Source organism: Paramormyrops kingsleyae, chromosome 14 (genome assembly GCF_048594095.1).
Source record: "Paramormyrops kingsleyae isolate MSU_618 chromosome 14, PKINGS_0.4, whole genome shotgun sequence".
In the NCBI taxonomy this organism is placed as follows: domain Eukaryota; kingdom Metazoa; phylum Chordata; class Actinopteri; order Osteoglossiformes; family Mormyridae; genus Paramormyrops; species Paramormyrops kingsleyae.
Window position 1 is genome coordinate 1,137,404 of NC_132810.1, and position 13,694 is coordinate 1,151,097.

Below are 13,694 nucleotides of genomic sequence, written 5' to 3' on the forward strand. Positions count from 1 at the left end.
TTACAGACAGCAGAGAGGAGATCAGACCTGTGCGTTAGTCATCTGGAATAACAAAGGCGGCTCTGTCACGATAATAATCAGACATGATTTTATAAGTAGTTACGTAAATGGTTATGTAAACAATTTCTCAGGCTACCTAAATTGCTTTAAAGAAATTGAAATTTGGGAAATATATACATTTATTTTTCTGCATATATATACAGTGTATATATATATATATATACACACACACACAGTATTACACAGTATATGTGTGGTGTGTGTGTGTGTGTGTGGTGTGTGTGTATGTGTGTGTGGATTATGTTAATATTACATTGTGCGGACCAAATGTCCACACAATGAAATAACAACCTGTTATTTTGGGATTATGTTGGAATTAGTGTTTTCCCCTTAGAAGTGAATGGAGAGTCCCCACAAAGCCTGTATATGTGTGTGTGTGAGTGTTTGTGTATGTGTGTATATATATGAATATTCCTAGAGAGAATAAGCTACTCTTGCATTGATCTCCCTGGCTATTATCCAGAACCCCCCCTCCACACACACACACACACACACACACACACACACACACTTTTCTAAAGCCAATGAGGGTCTACCGTTGCCTCAAGCTATATTTTGTCTCCTGACATATGTTTAAGTTTTCCTCAAAACTTGGCAGCATCTGCTTGGCAGGGCATCAAGAGAGGACTGATTTTCCACGCAGAACCCGCAATCAGACACTTGACATCACTGACAGCCCGGTGCCAGATTCTTGGTCCGGTACGACATGTTCGTCTCCGCTCGTGAGAACTTTGGTTTCGATGCTCTGTCTCTGTCTTATATTTGCACGTGTAGCTGACGCACGGCTGGTCCTCGGACTGGCATTCGAGACAGTACGCCTATGAGGCAGAGGAATGGGTTAACAGAGATCCTGCAAGAAGTCTGGAGTGAGATTGAGAGAGGGAGGGAGGAAGATAGAGAGAGGGAGAGGACCGGAGAAGAGACTGGTGCAGTCCTTTGTAAAGTAGACAATCTCAGCCGAGTTTACAAGGCTGAGGTTCTCTGTGGAATTTTACCTTTTCTCTTTCATTGCCAGTCCCTTCTCCTTCTCTGTCTTGGTCTGTCGTGCTTGTTCTCCTCCTCTCCAGTCTTTCACCCTCCTCTCCTATCATTTCCTTTCCTCCTTCCTTTCCCTCCTTTCTGTCTCCGTCTGTCACTTTCTCTCTTTCGGTGTGAAGATGCACACCAGGCAGCAGAGGAGAGGTAGGGGCAGCTGACCAGGTGCTCAGGTGTGGGTGAGGCCTTCCTGTCACACAACGCCGGTCTGGTCCACGCAGGGGGAGCAGGGAGGGAGGGAGGTGCGGAAAACAGGAAGCACGAGGATGAAAAATGGGAGGGTGCGGAGCAAGGATTTCTGGAGGAGGCGTCGGGTCGAAGGAACCTCTCAGGACTGTACTTCCTGCTCCCGTGTGAAGACAAGTGGAGCAGGTTGCTTGGTGAGCGAAAGCTCAGGCAGGAAGAGCAGAACTTCACTCATTAATGTCAGCAGGCCCTCAGAAGGTGATGGACAGGTGAGAGATGCCAGCATTCCGGCTTCTTGCGAATTCCATGTTGTGTAACTTACAAGGTGATTTTATGAGCATTGCTCATGTTTAGCTGTGTGCATATGTGTGTATACATAGAGTGCTGTCACCACACTCCCGACTAATGACGCTTGCTATATTTTAACAACAAGAAACGGTCTAATTCCGATCATTCTATATTCATACACACGCATACATGTACATGTACAGATATACGTATATATTTAATAAGTGTACATACTTGCACTTTTCAGTCTTGCATTCTAAGTGAGATTGCACATTATAAGAACCGTGCATGCATCTTCCCATGTATTATTCTGTGTGTGAGCGAGGAAGAGAGAGAAAATGAGAATACGTCTAGCGTTTGATTACTCTCGTCATGTTATTCTGATGTGAGTATGTTCGGTGAGATCTCATTAATGCGTCCGGTAAATAACACACCTACGTCAGTGGAAAGTGCAGAACAAGTGGAATTAATCATATTTCTTATTTACTTGTGTTTTCTTTTGACGGGCTTCACATTATAAACACACCACTGTTTCCAAGGGGACCTATTAGAGATTGTGAGCAACATGCCCTTGTTACGTGTTCGTTCGGCTACAGAGAGCAAGATATCTATAATTAGCAGCTCGCAGCACTGACAGGGACATTAAACATCTCCTGTGGTATTATTAGTAGTGATTTCTTGGTCAACGGAAAGCCCAAGGGCGTAGCGTTCCATAGTAGAGAGACAGTTAGCCACTTTTCCAGGTGTCATAATGATGATCATCTGACTTTGCACCCAGACTTACTGGTGTTAATCTGCACCAAATACATAATGTGTTAAGTGCAAAAGTAAGACAGCACCAAAGAAGGTCTTTCATCACTGTGCCAAGTCAAAAAATAAGTATAATGAGCATTGCCATCCAACACTACAGGCAATACATGCTGTTGGAATTACCTTTGAATACATGCTTAAGGTCTTTTTCACACAGCAACAGCAATCCAATCAGAAAGCAAACAACTAAATGTTCCTACCTAAAACTCAATTGCAGGCTGTATTTTATTAATTTCATAAAGAACCAATTTCATTCAATTGAAATTTTAGCAAAAATTGTTTAAAAGAAGTAATTTCAAAGTATTTTCTTTTGAGTGTGGGAAACACGGTATTCTTGGGAATGAGTGGCGTAAGCATGTTGGATTTAAATTGCTATACGGTCCATGCAAAGATTCTGAAAACAACTCTTCCAGATTTATTAGAAGCAGAACTAACAATGTTAAAATTTGCAGCAAAAAAGTTCATACAGGAAGTCCACTTTGGCATTTCCTGCACAATTACAGGTTGACTTGTAGACTTGGGGATAAGTAGGTTATAGGAGAGAGGAATGTACTGCATGAATAAACCACGCATTTAAGCTGGTATGCTGCATATGATAATTTAGCTGTTCACATAAAATTTGATTAAGTGCAGGGTGTGAGATCTGGCTGTATTTTTAGAGCTGCAGAGCTACACAAGAAAGCCTGTCTTCCCTTTGAAAGGCACCTCTTTGTTGTCTCTGTTTTACATGGAGGCTTTTAAAAAGTAGTTCTATCAGTAAGCAAATATCTTTGACGAGGAGTTAAAGACTCAGGGTGGACTGGATTGGCTTAGATTCCATTTGCATCTCTCATGAGTAAAAACAAACTCCAAAGGGTTCCTAACCCTTAAGGGATGGCTGGTCTGCACTGGAAGAGACTATAGCATACGATGAGCGTGGCTTTGAAAGCACTTTTAAAGAGCTGAAATCCATACTTACGAGTGTTGATTAATGGTGTGTTGGTGTGTTGATTTCATCAGGGTACAGGGGTTGGTTCATCTCTGTGGGTGAATATTCCATGTCTTACAGGAGGTATATTATGAATAAACGTGTGTCTTCCATATCACCTTATACATGTGTTTTTACAATATCACATTCCAGAGGGGGATAGTTCAGGTTCAGAAAGTAAAAGTCCAGACCAAGATTTTATGTCAACCAAACAGTTGCGTGTAAAGAGTCACAATCACAGAATACTCAAGTGGTTGGTTAAAACAAAATTTTGGTCTGGAGTTTTACTTTCTAGACTTGAACTATCCACCTCTGTAATGTGATATTGTAAAAACACATGTATAAGGTGATAAGAATCAGCTCTAAAGAGATTTCAAAGTCTTAAGATGACTGTCATGCATTTCTGAGAAATTGCAAATTATTGCACAAAGAGCAACCAGAAAAAGGACGAAATGCAAAGGATTCCCAGCCATCTGTTAATGGGAAATGGCAGGACTGTTGTGCTTTGTTGTTTCTCGCAGTCCCACAAGACAATGTAACTGCCTGCAGGCTGGCCAAAGTCGTGGTCACGCTGAAAGCGTTTGTGAGAAGATGGCGAAGTCGTGGTCACTCTGAAAGCGTTTGTGAGAAGATGGCGAAGTCGTGGTCACTTTAAAAGCGTTTGTGAGAAGATGGCGAAGTCGTGGTCACTCTGAAAGCGTTTGTGAGAAGATGGCGAAGTCGTGGTCACTCTGAAAGCGTTTGTGAGAAGATGGCGAAGTCGTGGTCACTCTGAAAGCGTTTGTGAGAAGATGGCGAAGTCGTGGTCACTCTGAAAGCGTTTGTGAGAAGATGGCGAAGTCGTGGTCACTCTAAAAGCCTTTGTGAGAAGATGGCGAAGTCGTGGTCACTCTGAAAGCGTTTGTGAGAAGATGGCGAAGTCGTGGTCACTCTAAAAGCCTTTGTGAGAAGATGGCGAAGTCGTGGTCACGCTGAAAGCGTTTGTGAGAAGATGGCAAAGTCGTGGTCACTCTGAAAGCGTTTGTGAGAAGATGGCAAAGTCGTGGTCATTCTGAAAGCGTTTGTGAGAAGATGGCAAAGTCGTGGTCACTCTGAAAGCGTTTGTGAGAAGATGGCAAAGTCGTGGTCACTCTGAAAGCGTTTGTGAGAAGATGGCGAAGTCGTGGTCACTCTGAAAGCGTTTGTGAGAAGATGGCGAAGTCGTGGTCACTCTGAAAGCGTTTGTGAGAAGATGGCAAAGTCGTGGTCACTCTAAAAGCCTTTGTGAGAAGATGGCGAAGTCGTGGTCACTCTGAAAGCGTTTGTGAGAAGATGGCGAAGTCGTGGTCACTCTAAAAGCCTTTGTGAGAAGATGGCGAAGTCGTGGTCACTCTGAAAGCGTTTGTGAGAAGATGGCAAAGTCGTGGTCACTCTGAAAGCGTTTGTGAGAAGATGGCAAAGTCGTGGTCACTCTAAAAGCCTTTGTGAGAAGATGGCGAAGTCGTGGTCACTCTGAAAGCGTTTGTGAGAAGATGGCGAAGTCGTGGTCACTCTAAAAGCCTTTGTGAGAAGATGGCGAAGTCGTGGTCACGCTGAAAGCGTTTGTGAGAAGATGGCAAAGTCGTGGTCACTCTGAAAGCGTTTGTGAGAAGATGGCAAAGTCGTGGTCATTCTGAAAGCGTTTGTGAGAAGATGGCAAAGTCGTGGTCACTCTGAAAGCGTTTGTGAGAAGATGGCAAAGTCGTGGTCACTCTAAAAGCCTTTGTGAGAAGATGGCGAAGTCATGGTCACTCTGAAAGCCTTTGTGAGAAGATGGCAAAGTCGTGGTCACTCTGAAAGCGTTTGTGAGAAGATGGCAAAGTCGTGCATTGCGTGACGCGGCGGCTGTGCATGTGGGAGCGAGCAGATCATAGAGTTTAGAGTTTTATAAAGTCCATATGTTCAACTAGAGAGCTCATCATGACAATTAATGTCAGTCAACAAGGTGAAGCAGTAAACTTGTTTATTGCGGCAATAAACATGGTTTTGTAAAAGTTAAGAATTATGGTGAGAGAGTATGTAATGTCTAAGGAATCTAGAACAGACACATGTAGTCCAGGTTGTGACTGTGCATTTTTTTCTGTTCTAATCATTGATAACCTAGGCACTTACAAAGCATAGAACATCTAGGGCAATGTTTGGCTCAGTGGGTTAGGATGCTGTTCCTCACTGGTTCAAATCCTGATGTGATTTCAGTGTTGGGCCCCTGAGCAACACCTTCATCTCTAGCTGTTCCAGGGACTGGATGACCCTGCTTTCTTATAAATGTATGTTGCTATAGATAAAAAAATAGCTAAATAAAAAAATAAAATGATAATATATTAGTTGTTAGGTAAATATTTCCCCTCTAGGCATCACTGGCTTTGAGCTGATTAACCTAGATCTTTGATTGTCTCTCCGCAGAGCTGCTCAGAAGCTAAACCTGTCCTCCAAGAAGAAGAAGCAGCAACGGCCAGCTCCACCCTTGGTGTGCGACCCACCCCTCTTCCCCACCAACTTCAGCGGCATCTTGCAAACATGGCCACCTCCAGCTCCGCCCTGCCTGCTCCGTGCTGTAAACAAGGTCAAAGACACCCCAGGCCTGGGCAAGGTGAGGACAGCTGCCTAACCACTGTGGTCGAACTTGTTAAGACAGGGGTCTTCCACTCCGGCCCTGGAGACCTACTGTCCAGTAGGTTTTCTATCCTACCAGGCTTCTGATCAGCCACACCTGTTCTCAGGTAAATACCAGGAACAGGTGTGGCTCATCAGAAGCCAAGTAGGATAGAAAACATACCGGATAGTAGCTCTCCGGGACTGGAGTTGGAGACCCGTGTTTCAAGAACTTAGGTCGCATTCGGGCTGTGTGGAGGCACCGTGACAAATGTATCCCAGAAATACCAAATGCAGCTCAAAATATCTCTAAGCTGAAGCTACAATTTCAAGAGACGTCTTCATTTGAGGAAAAGCAGATCGTTCTTATATAGAAAAGCTAAATAACAGAGTATCCCGAAAGGGCATTTCCTCATTGTCAGCCGCCGGCTAATCCAGCGGCTGGCGTGCAGCTGCAACGACTGAAACACGCCTCTTAGTGCCTGTCACTGCCTGACCTTGCCGAACATGCTCTGGAAGTCAGCGATCTGACCTCAGAACACGCCGGGGGTGTCATCAGTGTGAACAAGATAACCCAAGTGAAAATTCCATAACACGAAGTTCCGCTTATCTCGAACAGCTGAACCGATATGTTGGTTTGGGTTACAAACAATAGCCGCACAGTACTTGCTGTACTTTAGGTTACAAACAATAGCCGCACAGTACTTGCTGTACTTTGGGTTACAAACAATAGCCGCACAGTACCTGCTGTACTTTGGGTTACAAACAATAGCCGCACAGTACCTGCTGTACTTTGGGTTACAAACAATAGCCGCACAGTACTTGCTGTACTTTGGCTTACAAACAATAGCTGCACAGTACTTGCTGCACTAGTTACTCTGTGTTATTAATGGTTTTCCAGCTGAGTAGTGCATACCAGTACATACCAGATGACATCATCTGATAAGTTGTTCGGCCAGTAATGCAGATCACTTCATATAGGCTGAAACCAGCTGACCGATTAACTAGTATTTTCACTAGAGCAGACATCATTTTAAATTGGTCAGCCTGGTCACTCAGCTAAGAAATCATTCCATTTCTGATGCTCATCAAGGGTTAGGGCAAAGTCACTTTCAACACTTTCTGAAGTTCACCTCGATGAGAAGTTCTGATATTCAACATGAACCCAGGAATGAAAGTGAGAAGATTGGTGAGGGAAAGTGAGGGATTAAAATGTGTTATGCTGTTTTTTTTATATAAAAAGGGATTATGGTGATTTGCAGTAAATGAAAAGCAAGATAAATGTGAACGTAGTCACATAATTTAATTAACATTGATGATCTGAGTTAGTCCCAAAAGCCAAATACAGCTAATATGAAGCTGAATCGACTTCCGCAGCACAAATTTAGCAAAACGTTACAAGCTAACATCACTTTACCTGTGTTTATACAGATCGATTTAAATACCAAATTGAAAATTGCAAATACTGATGATAACAGTATAAATTCAGCAAGTACAGCGGGGCACTGATGACTCAGACATGAACTATCACATTAAAGCACAGAAAACGTTTTCTATTCAAACAGTAGCTTCATACAGAACTTGCGTAAAATCAGCCACGTTGTGAAAATGAATGTGATCTATTGAACATGATACGGTTATATAATATCTTGACTTCACATATATAATGGCAAAGGACCTTCCTTAATGGGCACCCTTCCTTAATGGGTGACCATATGTGCTTTATTTCTGGACTTGTCCTTGTTTTTTGAGACCTAAAAAGTGCCTGAATTGTCTGGGATTTCAATTCGTGTCATGCTGACATTTGCTGTCTACAGTCAGGCTGAATACGAGCATATTTGCGTTGCTTTGATGCCTCTCACATGTCCTGCCCCCAATGTCATTTGAAAACCAAAATACGGTCACCCTACCCATTGGTAAACCATCATCCCTGAATTGATTTGTGGACCAGCACTGTGGATGACTGGCACGGCGGAGAGCAGAAGCATTTAATTTCCAGTTGGACCTTTAGCCCTTTCAGAACCAAGGGTGGCTCTGCCCTCTCTAAACTGACAATTGCAGAGAAGCGTTCAAACACGTCTCTGTTTACGGTTTACTGCAGTAGCCTGGAGCATTTCGCTGCAGCTAACAGAAGTGTAGCTGCCAACGTCAACAATTTACTGTTGCATAACTGCAAATGCAAATATTAATAGAATAGGGAGCACTACCTATTCTGTGTTACCAAATTATAGAATTTTGTCCATGAGGAAAAAATCTGATTTATAACCATAGATTTAATGAACGGCTTAATAAATTAATAGAAATTGTTTTCTTTTTTTTCATTATTTTGATCTCGTGATTTAGCTGTTTCATCAGTACCTCCTCCCCCTCGGAAACATGCAAATGCAGACCTCTATGGAAAGTCATTGTCTTGTACTTTCTCAAAGGTGCTTAGCGATACTCTTTCAAAACATGAAAATGTCAGTATATCCTTCATCGTTGTTGCTCATATATTATATGACCAGCTACTTCTGTTAGTACAAATTTCTTCCACTGGTACAAAAATTGTGCACATTGGTTTGAATTCTCAAAATGCTTGACAGATACCAGCACTATTTTATGAAGAAATTAAGATCAGAAGTCTATATGATTTGTGAGGGTTATTTAAAACAAAATTGGCATTAAAAGCATACCTATTTTTTTTTTACCTGGACGTATTATAGTGATTACTGTTAGCGAACAAGAGTTAACACAACCGATTAGATCAAATATTACAGCAGAAAAAATCAACGGAATGAGTGAGTAATTGTGAGAAGGAAAGCACAAGGCTGAACTGTGACAGAGATATGGGGGCTGTGAATTCGCAGCACCATCCTCAACTTTGCCACGCTTCTAACAAGTGGGGGATGGAAAATGAGTGCTATCATTTCATTTTTAAATAATGTGTCCAACCTTACATGTCCATTGAAAACTATCAGCTCATTATTCTACCCGGTTGATGGATTTTATTCTCTCAGAGTTTTTCAGTGGACTTGTATCTTACAAACTTCACTGGATTTCCATGCCTATGATGCCCAATGAGGGATAAAAATACAACAAAGGTATTCTTTGGCGGTGGATCTGACAGACCTGGCATGGGCATCGCACAGATGGTCTGAATACGCCAACCGATTGATAACAATGTGCACAGATGCTATCAGCTTCAGATTAGACCCTTCTTCAAAAAAACGCAGACTCCTACAGAGACTCATACTGCTCGGACCGGGTAGAAAACTAACGCCTGGTGAAGGATCTTGGTTTTTCAAGAAATTAAAAGATATTTTATTAAAAGAGGATTAAGAGATGAAGACGAATTGCTCAGAGGTCAGCAGGCCACCTGATTATAAGTATGAGGGTAGCTATGCCTTTAATTGGTATTTAAAAATACCAATAATAAAGACCCAGTATAGCGACCATGTTTATCGGTACATTTAACGGTTTTCATCTAAATAATGAAAGCAATGAAAGTAATTAAATACTATGGAACTCAGGAAGTACTTAAATTCGCAAGTATATGACAAAGCTGTGGAGTGAGTGTTAATATGTATCACATTTGGAGGTTATTATCTAGTAAATTGCTTTCCTTACAATCTATTTTTATGAAACATTTATTTTTAATTACATTCGTAATGGAAGGATTGCATTTGATGAGATTTGTAAGCCGAGCGACATGGTTCTACATAGCAAAAGTCGAAGACTGAGGAGGCTTTGAATCCATATCGGTTATTCAAGGCAAATTTAATGATATTATTATCTGTAGCTACTCAAGGGTCTTGTAATTTTTTGTAACTAAAGGCAAGCTGAATATGCTTTAAAAAGTTTAGTTAGAAAGCTTTCTTTTTAGTTAAATAAGTTAAAAGATTTTAACTAAAGTGAAAATGTGTGTCAGTGTGGCGTTAAAGAACGATGATTATGCAGGCATTTTCCTAAGCAGTGGAATTGGTGTTAAGTACAGGAGATCGACGCTAAAGGCAAATTTTTCGGTCCAAACCAACGGAGAGCCAACTGATGCCATAAAGTGTCAACTAGCAGTCCGTCTCTTAGCCTCTCTGGCTATATTCCCAGCTCAATTTGTATGCTCAGTTGGAACTTTGTGGCTGTTGCTGCCATCAGCGTCAATTATGGAGGCTGCTTTCATCGCTTTAAGCGGTGGCAATTCTGGGATGGTTAAGGGGCATAAGAGGGCCCATAATTCATAGAGAGGGACCAACCTTATCATTAGCCAATGATATGTTTGGAAACGGTGAGTGACAAGGTAGGGGCCACTCAGGGGGCCAATCAGCTGTCACCTGGGGGCAGTGCCCCTATTGCCCCGCCCCTGTATACACCCCCATGTTTAAGAAGTGCACATCATTACAGGAATGTCCTTGGGCATACATACCTCCCCGCTAACTGTCGCGGGAGATCCTAACTACACACCGCAGGCTGGAGGCCAATGGCTGCGTCGTTTCTTTGACGATGTTTGTCAGGGAAGCGTGTCTTACCTTTAGCATGGTGCATCAAAAGCAAGCAAGGCTTCTTTCCCTCAACTCGGTCATATCCAGCTCAGGTGAGCCACTGGGAATTATAAATATTAAATATAAAATGTGTGATTTCTTCTATGAACAGCTGCACTGGGAATATAATGGTGGTACACAAATGTTTTACTTGCACCAGAGCTGTGAAATATAGCTTAAGGTTTTAATTTTGTTTGTAAATGTGAAAAATGTAATTAGCCAGTTCAATTGGCCAGTTAGTGTTTTCTGTTGTGACTTGATACTTCTAGATAAGTAATTATAAAATTATACATAAATTAGCTATTCTATTAATTATATTGCATATTTTGCGTCTTGTCGCATTTTACAATTCAAAATTTTAATTTAGATGTGAAATAGAAATGCCCACAGAAGATAACATACAAGCTCTCCACAGCAATGCGTTAGCAGACGCCCCAGTAATGAATCCTAGTAGGGGTGAGAGATATGACCTAAAATTATTATCACGGTATTTTTCAATTTTTGGACGGTGACGATATTATATCACGGTATTACTTTTTTCCAAGTTTTGGGAGGAGTAACATGTCCATTCCCTTCATGTAAATTAATTAAAAATATATATTTTATAATATATTAAGTACACTTTCATTGCTATTACGGATGGGTCTGGGTGGTCATTTTGAAAAAATATAAAAAGTTACATATGTTTTCTTATATTTGTTTTACAATTGTAAATGTCATAAGGAACAACGCAAACAGAATGACAAGCCGCTTCAGCTGAAAAGTGCATTTTACAGTTCATTTCAAATACACTGCAGGGTTGCCAACTGTGGTCATCTGGCTGGAGTGAGATTTTCATTTCGAGACACGTCTGTACACACATGCGCATGTATTTACATATACATATACTTCTTAAGGACAAGTATTTAGATTACAAATGAAGCTTTGAAGAAAATGAAATGCTTTATCTTTTATAAATATGCTGCTGTATAATTAAGCTGTTGAATTATCGCGGCGTTAACGGTATAATGCAAATCCATATCGTGGCGGACAATCATATCAGTAATAATCACGACACAGGTGTACCGCCCACCCTTAAAACCTAGTGTATCTTCTAAAGAACATTTTCTCCACATCTAATCACACTGTATTCCTGCCCCAGTTCATGCAGCTTGTGTGAAATGTAAATGGTGGCATTTACGAGCAACAGTGTAAAAATGTCACCCCCCCACCCAATCCACCAATAACAGGCCACCTTAGCAGAACCCTTTCTAGGGATGGATAACAAAGTAGAAGAAAAATTTATTAAAAAATTCAATGTGTGTTACCATAAGCAGGCCACAGAACAGAGGATACTTTGGTGTTTGGAATTTACAGCTGAGGATTAGCCAATGCTCTGGCTTATGCATGTATTGAAGCTCAATGGACAAACAACAAATCAACTGCATGCAAATAATTAATGCTATGCAGAGTACAATTTGATACATACTGAAAAAATGGCCCTGATTATTGTTAGTAAACTGCAGGTGCTTGCATGAATGAGTGGTTAAGGAAATGAGGCCTGCATTTAAGTAAGACTTCTGCTACCTGTATGACATCAAAGTTTCAGAGGAGATCAGCTGAGGCCGATATTGTATATATATGTTCTGATTAAACCTGTTGACCTTACAGCGAAGTGTTTGTTCAGTCAACTAATTATTTGTGTAGCAGTGGTAGTAAATGGACTGAAGTCTTCTATGCTCTTTCATGTACTGCACGTCATTAAGCAGGAGGGATTGTGGCTCCCTGACAGCCACATTAATCACCTCGGCAACGCAAGTGGTGACCTTGAAAAATCGTGCCACAAGCCCAATCAATTTTTAATAGCTTCGTGTAAAATCACTGCTTTGAGAGTTAGTGCTGTGTTGACAAATATGGGAATGCTTGCATTATTAATGCACTCTTAAAAGAGGTTATGCTTTTATCAGATGACCCAAACGAACCTTAATTCTGAGGCGAGCCCAGAAATAGATTCCAGCCTGGTCGAGAAATGACTGGCAGTGGATTTGAACATATAAATTGTTACTTAATTGCAAAGCCCGATCTAATCAAATTTTGAAGCGGTTCAGTGGCCTTGTGTTTACAGTATCCGGTCTCACACCGGGGCAGTAGATGTTCGCGCTCCAGCCAGGACACATGCCTCTGCACACATGCCACTGTGTCTGTTTCGCACCAGAGGTCCTGGGATAAGATCTGACCCCTTTGAGTTGTCTGCTCATAACACAGCCTCCGGGCCAAATGGAACCAGTGTTTTATTTTGCGTTACACTAAGCAATCAAATAACCTGCACAGTAAGAAAATACGTAAAATTCGGAAGCTGCCTTTCAGCATAGTATCAACTTCATGTGAATGACTAACGTAATACCATTTGTCGAACTGGTAACTAAATTTGATATATGTGTCATATTCCTATATAATATTTATATATATATTACATTTTCATTTTTATGAAAAATGACACGCAAAAAAATTCAACAAACGGGCCAGATCTCCCCTATAAAATAATGCATTTTGGTATAGTCCAAAAATATTAACAATGTTAACAGTTAAATATCTTAATGAATGTACCTAATGTTAAAAAATATATGCAGCATGTGCAGTCACGAGAGCCGTCGCATGACTGCCTTCTGACCAGGGGTTGCTAATCTCATTATTCTTGCACTCTGTGTCACTCCATCCCAAGCACGCAGACAAAGGGGGGGGGGGGGTGCCCCCCTACTTTCAAGCCACTACCTTTCAGATTTTTAGATTTTAAGCAGTAAGTGGAACTTGATATCCATCCATCCATCCATAACTGCACATCCAGTACAAGATCAGGAAAAATAAATGATAAAAATGATAAAATCCCAGTAGAAATGCTATTAAAAAAGACCAGTATATGAATGACATCACCTGAAGATACCATCACCAGTCCAGTCGAGTTGCTTCCTGCTTCAGCACTTTACATTACTTAGATGCTGTCATCATCATCATCATCATCATCATTATTGGGTGACTGTAAAGATTACCCCCCCCCCCCCCCCCCGCCATGGGGGCGGTGAGTAGTTCTGCAGGCTAAGCCTCTCTGCCTGTGATCAGAAAGTCGCCAATTCAAGCCCTGGACTCAGCAGAATAGTCACACGTCCATGGGCTCCTGCGCACGGCCATTAAAGCCCAGTCTCCCAGCCCACTGGCCCTGACCTGTGCCCCTCAGGCTTCTCCCACCC

General features: G+C 41.6%; 1 protein-coding gene across 6 annotated transcripts in view; it reads left to right on the forward strand.

The window, feature by feature from the left end:
* kif26ba (kinesin family member 26Ba) overlaps positions 1-13,694 on the forward strand; it is a 101,364-nt gene that overhangs the window by 63,334 nt on the left and 24,336 nt on the right. For 5 of the 6 annotated variants that reach the window (XM_072699020.1, XM_072699017.1, XM_072699018.1 and 2 more), the window contains one exon: positions 5,768-5,954. In XM_072699020.1, coding sequence (XP_072555121.1) covers positions 5,768-5,954 — 187 coding nt within the window. Of the gene's footprint in view, positions 1-930; positions 1,551-5,767; positions 5,955-13,694 lie in introns of those variants that run through there. The other variant, XM_023838749.2, reaches the window with a different exon arrangement.